The sequence below is a fragment of the Rattus norvegicus genome, chromosome 1, assembly GCF_036323735.1.
Source record: "Rattus norvegicus strain BN/NHsdMcwi chromosome 1, GRCr8, whole genome shotgun sequence".
Lineage (NCBI taxonomy): Eukaryota > Metazoa > Chordata > Mammalia > Rodentia > Muridae > Rattus > Rattus norvegicus.
The window spans coordinates 192,375,626-192,390,524 of record NC_086019.1 but is presented as its reverse complement, the minus strand read 5'-3'; the positions used below and the strand labels follow the sequence as shown (position 1 = coordinate 192,390,524).

At 49.0% G+C, this 14,899-nt stretch overlaps 1 protein-coding gene across 5 annotated transcripts in view; it reads left to right on the top strand.

The window, feature by feature from the left end:
* Rgs10 (regulator of G-protein signaling 10) overlaps nucleotides 1-13,753 on the top strand; it is a 45,869-nt gene extending 32,116 nt beyond the window's left edge. For 3 of the 5 annotated variants that reach the window (XM_006230325.5, XM_039088606.2, XM_063271970.1), the window contains 2 exons: nucleotides 1,349-1,492; nucleotides 13,325-13,745. In XM_006230325.5, the coding sequence (XP_006230387.1) occupies nucleotides 1,349-1,492; nucleotides 13,325-13,471 (291 nt within the window). In that variant the 3' untranslated portion in view covers nucleotides 13,472-13,745. 5 annotated transcript variants of the gene reach the window in all.
* Nucleotides 13,754-14,899: the final 1,146 nt, after the last annotated feature.

Here is a 14,899-nt window from a genome sequence, read left to right as displayed (position 1 = left end):
AATAAATAAATAAATCTTTTTTTTTTAAAGAAGCAAGGAAAGTATTCCAAAGTTGAGCCATAGTATAGCTCAGAAGAAAGGCTCTGTCAAGAGGGACAACAGAGGCTGGGTCTGGTGGCACATGTCTTTAAACCCAGGAAGCAGAAATGTGAATCTCTGTGATTTTGATGCCAGCCTAGTCTACAGAGTGAGTTCCAGGACAGCCAGAGCTACAGAGTGAGACCCTATCTTAAAAGCATACAACGACTGACAGCAGGCCACATGAGCGAGGGTATACTCAGGGGCCCCAGCTTATCGCCAGGGACGACTTTGATAGGTCTTGAGGAAGGAGGCGCTGTTTACTGAGGGCCCTAACTGACCGGTCTGAAATAGAAACTTTACTGTGCATGTGTCCCTCCCCACAATGCGTCTGATTTGAATCATACGCATGCCTAGTGGTTCATAGGCGTAAGATTGAAAATAGAGAGGTCCTCTCTAAAAAATTCACTTAGAGGACACTGTTTGTCATATTGCTCAACCACCCCAAACTAGTTCAGACAGACTGGCCCCCTACCAGTGTACCTAGTTATGACTGGAGTGTGACTGAATGGAAACATGAATAATGCTTGGTGGTTATTAAGGGAAGAAGACATTTATTCCATTGTTTGCAGTGAGCTGTTTTTGTCGCTCAATGAAGGCAGGGGTCCGAGGTCCCTAGGTGCATTGTTAGGAGAGGACGCATGTGCACATAGTATATATGTAAGTGAAAGCCCTAGATTGCCAGTGCATTGTGGGAAGAAGGCCGAGCGCACACCCCAAGCTTAGTGAAGCCCCAGCATACTCAGCTGCTCTGTGCTTGCCCACCTCATCCTCACCCCCATTTATTCCTCCCACAATCTCGAGCAACCACTAATCTTTCTGTTCCCGGGCACCTGCATGTTCTTGCGAACAGGATGATGCCTTATGCAACCTCTTGTGTCTGATTTCCTTCGTGTAGCTTAACACTTCCGAGGTTCATTTAGGTTTGAGCTTTGACCCATGAGTTTCTTTCTACCTCAGGACCGGGTATCGTTTCCATGAGCTCTGAATTGGGAGGGGTCACAGGGTGACTGGGAGTCATGCTGGATTGCTACTTTCATTGTTTCTGAATGGTCAGGGTAGCAATTTTGTTTCAGAAGACTTGTCTTCAGAAGCCTTATTAGGTGTGGGGTAGGCCAGGCTGCCTTGGGCCTTCTCTGGGAGCTTGGCTCTGGAGGCTGCAATAGCTCCCAGCTGCAGCTCTTCCAGGGCCGGCTGGAGGGTGGAGCTGGCTTTAGGCCAGGAAAGGCTGTGCTGGTGGATAACAGGCCAGCTCCTCTGTCTCTTCCAGATGCAGGAAAAGGCCAAGAAGATCTACATGACCTTCCTGTCCAATAAGGCCTCTTCACAAGTCAATGTGGAGGGGCAGTCTCGGCTCACTGAAAAGATTCTGGAAGAACCACACCCTCTGATGTTCCAAAAGCTCCAGGACCAGGTAATGTGACCTCCTTACCCGTGCCTCTATCTGAAAAGCTATGTTCACTCCAGGCCTGGGGGAATTCTTCAGGGAAATGCCACATTCCCCAGGAAATACCTCATCCAGCCGTGCAGGCCAAGGTTACTGAGGAGCTCTGATTGGCGAAGGTCGGGAACCCTGGCTTCTGAATTCGGACTATGTTGACTTATTCTATGCACAATTTAAACTATTGGGGTTCGCAGCCGTTTCCACCCAGATGGGATGGGAGACTGGGTCTGTCTGGGGGATGCAGATTAAAGCAACATGGAAATCACTGAAGGGAGGGGTGGCTAGGGAACCCTGCAAACAGTGGCAGGGAATCCAAGACTGGTTTTGTACAAATCACCAAACTACTCCCTGACTGCCAGTGGCCCAAAGCTGTAAGTAAATTTATAACGTGGCCCCTTAGCCATAGTGACAAAGTGAAAATTTTGCAGTGTATTCCACTTAGAACCAGAAGAGGTAAGTTTAAAAGTGGACATGTTAAAGAGGTAAACCTTAAGTTTTCTGGCCGAATTTCTTATGAGGAATACTCAATAAATGTCACTAGACAAAAGGGACATGACCTGATACTCAGACCTGAATTTATAAATGTGTGCGCACATCTGTTAAATGTGAGATGGGCTCTGGGTCAAGCTTGCACCTCTGCTGGGAAGGCAGACTGAGGCTAAGAGACCCATGTTGAAGTGACGTGGAACAGCTGTTGAAGGTGGAAAGAAAAGGTTCTGGAAATAGCCACGAGGATTCCAAGTAGCAGGAAAGCTGGGACTGTTTCCCTACAGACGCCCATAGACCTTCCTCACTGCGTGCCCTCAGGAGACCATTCATACAGAGGCCCTCCAGGGCCCTCCCAGGGCTAACTGTTCAGAACTGTAGGTCATCCAAGGTGTAGAAACACTTCGTGTTCTTAGGGAAGGCTGGTTCTGCAGAGCTCAGGCTATACACCGTGGGCACTGTGCTGTCCGTCTGTTGGCTGAGCTTTTGTGTTTGCTTGTGCAGAAAGGCTTTATGATCACCTGAGGTATGGAGACTAGGACAGCTTGTCTGACTGTGGGTCAAGGCCCCTCTGGGGATTGCACATCAGATACCCTGTATATCAGATATTCATGCTACGATTCATAACAGTAGCAAAATTACAGTTATGAAGTAGCAATGAAATGATTCTATAGGTGAAGGTCACCACAGCCTGGGGAATTGTATTCAGAGGTCACAGGCTTAGGAAGGTTGAGAACCACTGGGCTAGAGGATGTCCCAGCATCCACAAGGCTTAATCTTTGCTCCTCATCTGATAGAAAACAAAACACCCGGGCAGAAACACAAGCAGAAGTACTGTGAGAACAGTTTCCAACTGACACAATGGGAAGTGTAGATCCCACATAAATTCTGAATAAAATTTGGGTGTAGAGGGAACTCTGTCTGGGTATCTGGGGAGACGTCTCAAGGGTCTTCTGCAGGAGTGATTCTGAGTAATGCACATAGATTTGGGAGAGAGAGGAAGAAAGAGGAAGGCAGTTTTTGTGACTGCAGCCACATGGGAACATCTGCCTATTCTGGTCCTCAGGATCTTTTAAAAGGCTCCCATGGATGATGTGAAGTACATGCGGTGTGAGAGCTTGGCCAGCTACTAGGTTCTAGGTTATCTGCAGTAACAGTGCCCGATGCTGAGCTGTCCTGAGAGCTGTTGTATCAGTTGGCATGAACGCTCATCTTGTCTCCAGTGAGTGTTCTTATCCTGGTTTTGTTGACCGCAGAAACACAGCTCAAGGAGTCGTGGCAGCTCCTTAGTTAAAGTCACTCAGAAAAACCATGGTCACCGTGTATCCTTCATAGCTTCACCCATCTTCCCGCCGAAGGGCAGCTTCTCTCTGCTGGGCAGAGGGAGTACAGGGATCCTGTGGACACAGACACTTGCTCTGTGGGGTTACAGAGGCTGAGCTGGAAATGAGCGGGGAGAGCCTGGTAGGACTTCACACAGTGGCTGGCATGCAGTGCCAACAATTCCCACAAGACATCAGAACAGAGGCATCTGCTATGATCTGCACATAGCCTAGATGAGTTGGCTGGCACAGAAAGGAGACACACAGCAGACAGGATGAAGGTTTTTGTTTTTTGTTTTGGGTTTTGTTTGTTTGTTTGTTTGTTTGTTTTTGTTTTGTTTTGGTTTTTTTTGAGTGACACCATAGTTGTTATTCTGAGACTTCGTTCCTCTGCCTCCCAAATGCTGAGGTTACAGGTGCGTGCCACCACACCTGGCTAAGTGACAAAAGTTTTAAAAATACTTTTAATCTACCTGATAGTAAAAGGCGCTTGGAAACGAAAAAATATACTGAAGGCACGCCCCCGTGATTTCACCTGGCGATGGCCTGGCAACATCCCATCTGAACGAGCCCATCTTCCATGTTCTAAAAATAACCCATGTGACCCAACTCGTCACCGATGTGGTCTAGAGTTTGACTGTAAAGGAAGTTCTTTTATATCCTGTTGTGAAGCACTGTTCATGCAGGCAGGAGAGAGAGAGAGAGAGAGAGAGAGAGAGAGAGAGAGAGAGAGAGAGAGAGAGACTGTCCTCCTAAGGTATAGGTGGGTGGAGGAGAAAAAGTTACAGCCATTCCCTCCCTTAGCACCCTTGGAGACCGGAGGCAGGAACTCTTCCGATGCACACAGCATGTACTGAAGGTCTTCTGTCAAGCAGTATTAGACGGTGTAACCTACACATCTTCCCACAAGGTTTAACCTCTCTGTAGGTGACTTTACCCTGACATAGTACCCTGTCAGTAGTTACATCATATTTCTTAGGGAATTGTGATAGGAAAGGAAAGCTTGGTGCACACTTGACTTTTCCCGCCGTGGATGCACAGCACGGTCCTACTTGTGTAGCGTTTGCTGGTTTCCTGGAGGTGGGGGGAGTGGTGAGGGCACCTGGGTTTGGCTTCATGTTGGAGACCTCTGTTGGGGGCCTACACTAAGGGGCTCAGCATCACCTGCTGTCTTTGCTCCCACAAAGCTTCTTTGAGGACCCTGCTTTCTTAAGGGAGGGATGTTAGAGAGAAACAAGATGGAGATCCCGAGATTTAAAATAAAAGTTTTTATTTATTTACTTATTTTTGGTACGTGTGTGTGCGTGTGTGCGTGTGTGCATGTGCATGTACATGCGTGTGCGTGTGTGTGTGTGTTTGTGCACACACACGCACACACGCAAACACATATGCTGCATATAGAGGCCAGAGGTCGGCATTGTGTGCTTTCCTCAATTGCTTACCACCTCATTTTTTGAAAGAGTCCCTCTCATTGGCCTAGAGCTCATGGGTTTGACCTGATTGGCTGGCCAGGGATCCCCCTGCCTTTACTTCTCCAGTGCTGGGCAACAGATATGACATCATGCCAAACTTTTCTGTGAGTGCTGGGAATCGGAACTCAGGTCCATGTGCTTGTCCGGCCCTCAGTTGACTGAGCCACCTCCCCAGTTCTAAGTCCAGGGTCTCACTGAGCCTCATTCACAGCTCCAGCATCACCAGGACCACCATGTGGCTTATGGTAGACCTACCTGAATAGGCTACTACCTTCTGCTTTCAGTCATCGTCACCAGAAAGGCTTTGAGTGGCCCAGCCACTCATAGTGTGGCCTTACTCTGCTCTTCTAGGGAAAGCTGGTGGGGGCAGCATGGCTCTTGTGGGACATAGCTGGAGCGGAAAGCACAGCAAACCCCCTTGAGCTCAGATTAGATGGCCCCACATCCTTATACCCGTAAAAGAGCCCCTTAGGCTTTTTACTCAGATCCTGCTAACTCGGTTTGTACACTGCTCTACCAGGTTCTTTAGCTCAGAGCAGATTTGCAGGGAAGTACTGGCAGGGCTGGGAGGGGGCAGACCATGGCACTGAAACTTAACCACAGTACAGTGATCTGGGGCTGAAACACGCGGGGCCTATGTTCCCACACACGGCAGAATAGGCTTCTCTGTACTACAGGATGCTAACTTGATTGGCGAGCTAACAACACTCCCAAGACATCAAGCAAAAGTCAGTGATGGTCGGCATAGCGTGTGCAGGGTGCATGTACATAGCGTGTGCACGGTGCACGGTACGTGTTAGCAGGCACATTAGCAAAGGCCCGAGGAATTAGGGGTTCACGGCTCTTATCTAGGGAGTTCCCCCGTGAAATAAGGTAAGAGATGATTTCCTGATTTCGTTTATAAGTTTGGCTTGTCTGTATGTCCAGCCGTGACTCAGGAGGGGTGGAGATTGTGCTGTGCGCATCTCTCGGGCACTGTAGTCTAGAGTTGGAGGTTGAGCTGTGCAGGAAGCAACGAAGGAGGCAGAAACAGGAAGGAAGGTGGCTCCTTTCAGTCACTTCAGTGACTATGCTAAGAGCTATTTATGCTGCAAGGATCCCAGCTCCTGCCCATCTTCGAGGACAGATAAATGCTAAGAAGGAAACACAGCAGCCAAGAGATGAGTTCAGAGCACCTGGGAGGGGCTCCTGGGGCTCTTTGGGCTCCTGCAGAGGCCAGAGCCCCAAAAGACAGCAGGTGCTGGAAGAGGAGGCCTGGGAGGCAGGGTGCTCCAGGAGAGGCCAGTGTGAAAGCAGACATTGCTGTGTCAGGAAGTTCAGTGTCCCTACTGAGTGACGGGTAGGGGAGCTTGTTGGATCCTGGGGCTGTGGTACTGGGTTAAGTGGGGGATTTTGAAATTTAGTGTGTTTGTTTGCTTTTATCTTTCGAGACAGCGTTCCTCTGTGTACCCTTAGCTATCCTTGGAACTTACTCTGTAGATCAGGCTGGCCTGGAACTCAGAGATCTGCCTGCCTCCGCCTCCCCAGTGCTGGGATTATAGGTGTGTGCCACTACTGCCTGGCTGAAATTAGCTTTTCATCAGGTAGGTCCGTTGCACCAGTAGGTTTGATCTTGAAAGTTGGGCCGCTTGGCCCCATTGCCCAGCCCTGGCTATGCTGCCTTCCTTCCCTAGCTGGGCTATAGAAAGAGGATGACTCAGTGAGGAGCCACCTCTATCACTAGAGGTCAACTGTTGGCCTTGGCTTTCTAACCATGGCTTATCATTAGCCCTTGGCTTGAGTTCCAGCCCTCCGCCCCATCCCTGTCTCAGCCTGTCACTTCCTGGATGTTGGGCTCAGAGTCATGGTCATGACAACTGGGTGGTAGATTGGTTCTTGGTATCAGAAGAGAGAAGCAGGGGCTCAGAGCTCCATCTTGCCTCAGACCCCACATGGGTTCTATTTCTTAGTGTGGCTCTGGGTTCACCCCAGTTCTCCTGTTTCTCCACACAGGACCTCAGTCTGAGTTTTCCTACACTACCATGGTCGCTCTGTCTGGGCTGTGGTTGGCAATCAGAGCCAGGGTATAGCCCATCTCTGGCTTATGGGTCTGCTGACACTCACTTCCAAGGATCAAACGCAGTCCAGAAGTCGGCAGTCTCCAGGGAGGGCTGAATTTTTGTTCCTCACATCTATATGGTCAGCCACCTTTGGCAGGATGGGGCATGAGGGCTGCTCCCTGAAGGACTTTCAGATTGACCTTATGACTTTAAGGTAGTGGGGCACACTGGGAGGGGGTCTGGATATGTGTCAGAAAAGCACTAGATTCTGAGTCATGGCAGACATACAGAACAATCATTGAACATTGAACTGGAACTTCACAGACTCCAGGAAAGACTGGATAGCCCACACTGAGGGAGTATATTTTGCCTCATGCAGAGGGTCTTTTTCACTCCATTTCTAATCTTCTTGGAGTTCTGATCCCTCCCCCCGTCCCCCGCACACATTCACCTAATGGGCCTGTCTATGAACTAACATGCTGTCTAGATTCACAATACCTTTCAAGTGGCTGCTCATGCCTAAGGGCAGGGTCTGCACTCTCTGCTTGTCCCACTCTCTGCTAGCTACCCTCAGACCTCCTGGGTGCACCCCATTCCTTCTTCAGAAGACAGAGCAGGACCTCCATTCACAGGGTGGGCACATCAGCTTGCCAAAGCCATTAATCACATGAGAGATGTAGGGAGAGGCTTCCTTTCCTCTCAGTTCTATATTCACACAGCCAGTAATCAGATCTGCAATCTAGGTACAAGGGGAGGGAGGGAGAAACAGACACACAGAGTCAGACACACAGAGAGAACAGAGACACACAGAGAGACAGAAACACAGAGTCCCGGGTGGGAGTGGGGAGGGAATGTTCTAGAATGACAAGTCAGAGAAATCCCATTACCCAACTTTATGTTACATTGAAGGATTTAAATTTTTCCTACTTATGTGGGTTGAAGTAACCCAGAAAAGAAGGGAGGTGGTTATTTCATTTAGCTCTTCTAATGTACTTGATTCTGAGTGATCAAATATTTATCAGGCTCAAAATGCAGTGGATGGAGGCAGTGGATTAACCTGGAGTGGCCATCGTTCTAAGGCTGAGTGCTTCTAGGGGAGTCCTTCCCTCCCTAGAGCAGCCCGTTGGGTACTGCAAAGGTGTTCCTTGCTTCTCCATTGCAGCTCCATCCCAGATTTGAGGAAGCACAGTGGGTGTTTAGGTGATGTAGGGCCCCTGCACTAGAAGCAAGGTTCAGGGGACAGTTGCGCAGGCACAGGGCACAGTTGCGCAGGCGCAGGATTTGCCTTCCACTCTTCCTCTGTCTGCAGCAGGGGATCCCAGGCAACCAGCTAAACAGTTTATAGTGTAGGCATGCAGATGTGGGGCCTGCAAACCAGGAACCTTGCTAAGCTACATCTGTCCTGGCCCCCCAAAAAAAAAAAAAAAATCCCGGAAGCAGCCCAGCTGCCTACTCACGATTTTTCTGCCGCCTGCCAGAGACAAATCTCGTGCTCAAAGGCTTTCTTCCTTTTCCTCCCCTTGAGTTGTTTCCATTTTCTCCTTTTTCCTGCAGACGTCTAGAATTCTGACCACATTGTTTAGGTCCAGGTCAGCTTGGCCTGTCAGAGGCCTGGTTTTATAGAAAGATCTTAGGGCCAGCTCATTCCTCTACTTGGGTTGAGTCTCATTAGCACCTAGGTCGTGCACTGCAGGCCTTCGGAACTGTGAGGGGCTCACGCCTGTGTTTCTGTTTTAGCAGTTTCCTAGTTGGTCAGTCTCATACGTTTTCAAACAGGAAACATTTCTTGCACATCTAGGAGACTAGGAATCTGAAATCGGCCGTGGGCAGAGTCGGGGGTTCCGATGAAGGGCTGAGAAGAGGAGCTTGCCGTAGTTCTGGCTTCTGGTCAGTTGCTTGCTTGTCACCTTTGGAATCCATAGGCTGGGTCCGTGTCACTCCCGTCTCTGTCACTGTGGTCAGAGAGCTTCCTTCTTTCTAGATCTCTCCGTGTGTCCTGCCTCTTTGGATCTGGGTCCCCCTACCCTGTAGGGTGATTTCAGCTTGATAGATATCACTAGATCTGTTTCTAAATAAAGCTGCATTTTGAGGTTCTAGGTGGATATATTTTTGAAGACACTACCAACTTGCTGCCTTTATGACGATTCCTTTCCCTCTGACCTATTTGGGATCATGGGTTAAAATTCAGTACATTTCGAAATTAAATATTCAATCCCTTAACGCTTATGGACTAGTTTCTATATCTGACTGTTTGCAAATTTCTCTCTCTCTCTCTCTCTCTCTCTCTCTCTCTCTCTCTCTCTCTCTCTCTCTTCTGTGTTTCCATGTAAGTGAAAGGCTGACCTGGAACATGTGTGGCCCAGGATGGTCTTGAACTTATGGTCCTCCTGCCCCTCCAGTCCAAGCACTACCCATCATGTAGACTTTAACATTTACGTATTTATTGGAGGGGCAGGGAACACATGAGCCATAGCGCATACGTTAACGCCAGGATGGTTGCAGGAGTTGGTTCTCTCCTTCGACCACGTGGGGTGACAGTAATGGGCTATCAGGCTTGTGTGTCAAGTGTCTTTACCATCGGAAACCTCTCCCTGACTCCCAGACCTCATTTTTGCATTATTATGCATAATGACTACAAAGTGTTCTGCTGGTTAAGTGTATGGGATGGGGAAGTAGCCTGCCGGGTTTGGCCTCTCGTCCGTCCCTTATGGGCTGAATTGTGTCCTTCTCCAGTCCCACTTCATATGTGGAAATCCTCACTTACCATATCCTGGAATGTGGCTGTGTCTGGAGACAGGGGCTTAGAAAAGATAATTAAGTAAAATGAGCTAATATGAGTGGACCCTGATCCAAAGTGACAAGTATTTTTTTTTATTTTAAAGTAGTGTATTTCTCTCTGTGTGTGTGTGTATGTGTGTGTGTGTGTGTGTGTGTGTATTGTGTGTATGCATGCATGTGTGTTGTGTTTGTGCATGTGTGTGAGACAACATACACGTGGGTGGTCAGAGGACACCTTTGAGAAGTTGTTTCTCTCCTTATGTTTATGTGAATTTCAGAAATCAAATTCTAGTTACCAGGCTCTCACAGCAAATACCCTCATCTGACCCTCATCTGCTGACCCATCTTGTGGGCTCCTGACGTGTGTCCTTATAAGACATACACAGGGATGGCCTTGTGACACAGAGAGGCACCTTGGAAGAAGTCCGCTCGCTGACAGTTTGACCTCAGAATCTGGCCTCCGGAACCATGAGGGAAAGTTGTCTCTGCTTCTGTTTTGCCAGACAGAGTGGAGCAGCCGTTGCCATCCAGCAAGTGCGAGCCACAGGCCCTGTTTTCCTCCTCAGTGAAACCACAGTCCCTAGGGCCTTGTGATAGTGTCACGGGAGAATGCTCTATCGGATGCCTGGAGTGTGTGGTCACAGACCTCTCGGCAATGTCGGTCCTTGTTTGAATGTCTGCAGAGCACATGGGAAACATATGCTGGACTCCTCCATGGCTTTTGCCCTGTGGTGGGCTGTAGCTTCGGAAGGATTTGTAGTAGGTTTCTGTATGCTCTCTGACTCCATGTTCACATCACCCACGAGGGGCTCTGCGGTGAACATTCCCAGGGCCACACACTCTTATGCTCATACATGGCCATCAGCAGCGGGAAGCTCATCTCTGGATGTCATGCAGTGCCACGGGGCTGTGGATACCCAGGCAGATGAAGTCTTCCTGGCCTGCTGCCCACAGCCGATTCCCAGTCTCTCTGGCACCTAGAGAGGATGAGAGACAGATATCTGGAAACCACAGCCTAAGGACTTTGGGGCTGGCTGGTTGTTTCACACCTGCCCACCGCAGGGAAATGGCCCTGTGCCCTTGATAAATTTTGTGGCAGTGCCAGCAAGATGACTCAGTAGGTGGGAGCACTTGTGACACAGACGTAAGTTGGATCCTTGGATCCTGTGGTGGAAGAAGAGAATCAGTTCTCCAGAGTTGCCCTCTGACGTAGGTACATGTGCACCCATACTTAGGTCTCCTCCACCCAAACCCACAATAAGGAGACAAACACTTCATTGTGAGTTACCACGTAGATTCGGGGAATCGAACCTGGTTCATCTGCAAGAGCATTAAGTGCTCTTAAGTGCTGAGCCATCTCTCCAGCCCATAAATATGTTTTAAAAGAAAAGTAAAGTAATTTACATCCAAGAACTGAGTTGACAGAGCCTCTGTGGCTCCTGAGTCCCATCTCCAAATGAAGCCCAGCCCTGATTCAGTCTCCCACCTCTGCACACCCTGGATGTCCGAACACACCCCGTCTCTTTTCCTCAGAGTCACAGAAGGCAGACAGGAGACTCCTCTCCCACCCTCAGAGACTTCGGATGAGAGGCCGTACCTCTGCTTCTGGTGCTGGTTGGCTTTGCCAGGGACCTAGGGAAGTGACAGGGAGGGAGGGAATAGGGCTGCATGTGGGGACCTGGGGGAAGTGACAGGGGTACAGGGCAGGAAAGGCCTTCATAGAGCTGGCTCCACTAGGCACACCTGGAGCATTTGCTCTGGATTCTGAGCCAGGTGGGCACATGTAAGATCCCCTTGGGATCCATGTTCTTGAAAGGCTGAAGGATGCCTAGAGGTGAAGGGGGGTGATACCTGCTTAGCACATTTGTGGGAAGCCTAGGAAGGAGAATGGCGTCTTATCCTTACCCTCCTCACTCTGCTGCTGTTATTTTTTTAAAATTTCTGAGGTGTTATATTTTCTTTAAAAAATGATGTGTCCAAACCTTAGCTAGTTTTGTAATTTCTTAAAGATTACAAAATCAATACAAAATAGTGACCTCTCCAGAGTTTGGGCGAGAGGGGGATATCTCCTGGGGACTAGCAGGCACAGAGGAGTGGCAGGCACTGGTTGAACAGTTTACAGTTTATGGGCAGCCCAATGTGCCAAGTGTTTCCCTGGTTGTAGTCTCTGCAAAATAGGAGGTTTGGTTCTCCCACAGCCCTCTTGGGAGGATGAAGATGGGAGGCTCCTGTCCTTTCTGGAAGAAACTCCCATCTCCAGAGCAGATGGCCCAAGGCCCAGCCCCTGTGTGTGTTGGGGGAAGCATGTTTAAAAGATGTCAGGATTTTACCACCAACTCGACAGTGAGTGGCAACTTGGAACTTTTCACTCAGCCAGACAAGAGCTAGCGGTGTGCCTTGTGGCCCTTTAATCTAAAGGAAAGACAGAGACGGTGACTCTCTGAGAGACAGAGAGAGACAGGCTATGTCTCTACAGCAGGAGGGGAAGTGAGCAGGAGTGGACCCGGGATTCAGGAGATATGGTCCAAAGACAGGAGGCTTCTGTGTGAGACAGCCCTTGGGGCGCATGCCGTCAGGTGCAGCTCTCTCTAGCCCCAAGGACTTGGGCTCCATCAGGGGTTCCCCCACGTACCTCAGAATCACTGCTTTCTAGAGACCTCAATCTGCCTGGCTGTGCAGGGGCCTTTGCTGCTCTGTACCTGAGCCGTGGTCCCCTGGCTTCTCCTGACAGAGACTGTGTCTGTACTCCCTCCCTTGCATTAGACAAAGGGGGTGCCCTTTGTCTCTTGGCTGGTAACAGGTTTGAAGTCTCCAATACCAAATTTACTGGGCTTATTAATTTATTTATTCTCCAGACAGGGTTCCTCTCTGTAGCCCTGGCTGTCCTAGAATTCACTCTGTAGACCAGGCTGACCTCTACCTCACTAGATCTGCCTGACTGAGTTGAAACATTAGGTTTTAAAAAGATTTTTATTTTGAGGCAAGGTCTCATGTAGCTCAGTCTGGACTCACATTCACTATGTAGCTAAGGCTGAACTTGAACTCCCGAGTGCTGGAATCACTGGCTTGTGCCACAACACGCAGCCAGAGAAGATTCTTAAAGGGCCATTTGAGGCAAAGGTATGCTTCAGGCTGTGTGCATCGAGATTTCTGTGGGAAAACAAGATGCATCTGTACTTGTGATTATCTAATCTATCGCGTCCATTGAGACTATTACACAATGATCAATAATAGCGTACAGTAGGTCTGCCTTGTCCAGAACAGCCCTACACCAAGTATTGTTATTGTCGTTCTCATTATTGTTATTATCTGTGTGTGCACACGTGATGTGTCTGTCAGTGTGGGCAGGTGCATGCCACGGCATGTGGGAGGAGGCTAGAGGACAACTTCTGGGAGTCAATTCTCTCTCTACTGCGGGTTCTGGGGCTCGAACTCAGGTTGTCAGGCTTGAGCGGCAAGCACTTTTATTACTTGCTAAGCTATCTCTCGGATCCTACACTAGCACGGATTAGTGTGCATGTGTGTGGGTGTGCATGTGCATGCATGTATGTGCATACATGTGCATGAACGCATGCACGTTTGTGTGTGTTTGTGTGTTTGTGTGTGTGTGTGTGTGTGTGTGTGTGTGTGATTCTTCGGTCCATGGTAGGGTAATTTATGGTCTGTGTTGGTGTAAGCCATCAGACTCTTCTCTTTCCTCTTTAGATCTTCAATCTCATGAAGTATGACAGCTACAGCCGCTTCTTGAAGTCTGACTTGTTTCTGAAGCACCGGCGGACTGAGGAAGAGGAAGAGGATCCTCCGGACGCTCAAACTGCAGCTAAGCGAGCTTCCAGAATCTACAACACATAAGCTGAGCCCTTCACCCCCATGGAGCAGAGGGATGGACTCTCAGACTGTGTGCAGGATGTCATTGCTTTGTTGTGTTTGAGGACTGGAGTGTGCAAGACCTTCCCTCAGAATATGTGTATTTTATTAACTGTTTGACCAGTAACTTCTGCATGATGGCTAATCCTCCATTAAAAACAAAAGTAGATTTAAAGTTTCAGTTCACAAAACACATGAGAGTCCTCCAGCGCTGGACACTCAGAGCCTTTTAATCTTGATTAAAGTTCTCGTGAAGCTACAGGGGAAGCCTTTAGCCATCTCTACTTTGTAAACCTTCCCCCTGCCCTTCCTGCCCGGGCTGTGCGTGTCCACAGACCCTCTTGGCCAATGAGTTGCCTGACAAATTGGTCTGACAATCGCAGGGGTGGTGGGTATTGTTTTGAGGGTCGTTTTGAGGTTAAGTAGTTCTGAGAGAAGTTTCGTACTGTCCGAAGCAAATCTCTGACAGCTGCTAATGATCTAGGGGTCAAATGACCATGTTAACAAAAGGCTGTTATTTCTCATGTAGGGGTCCTGGGCCCTTAATCTGTGGCATTTCAAGCAACACACATTTAAAGATCATCTCCACAGAAACACTGTCTGAGCCACGGAGAAATCAAAAGAGAAATTGTTCATGGGTGATGGCTGCTCAGGGTGGTGTCTGCTGGGACCTCAGCACAAGATAAGTGCTGAAGGTGGTATTGGCGGGATGTCCCCTTTTCCTTCATCCACCGAGGGACCAATCCACCCCATACCTCCTACTCCTGCCTTTCTCCATTTGTGAGCTCTGGCTTGAAATTCCAGGGAGGGGAAAAAAGTGCTGTCTACATATGTTCAGGTTCCAGGCTAGCCTGGTCTACATATAAAGACGCCTGATGCAGCTGGGTAGAGACTGAGAGTGACCAATGGGTTGCAGCCACGCTAGGGCACTCTTCCATTATAGTGGAACCTATTGAAGTCCCAGATCAGGCTGAGCTCCCGAGTATCCACACCACTGGCTGGGCTTGACACTGCTTCTAGGCTGTCCCCAGGATGTTTGCTGACTCTCATTTGTACAAAACAACAAGCCTCCCTTGCTTACTGGCCTCCTGACTCAAGCTTTGTCATCTGCAAAATCTCCCACCCTTGAGGTAACTATGTGACCTATCACGTAAACCAGGATACTTGAGAGGCAAGGTGAGGTACATTTTAAAATTATAGTGGTCAAGCATGTTGGGAGCAAAGCTCTTGGGAAGCAAAGATAGGTGGATCTTGGTGAGTTCAAGGCCAGCCTGACTTACATATAAAGTTCAGGCTAGCCAGGGATACATAGTGAAAACCTGTTTCACAAAACAGTCAAGAGAGACAGCTCAGTGGTTTAAAACATTTGCTGCTCTTCCAAAGGACCTGGGTTCCATTCCCAACATCCACAAG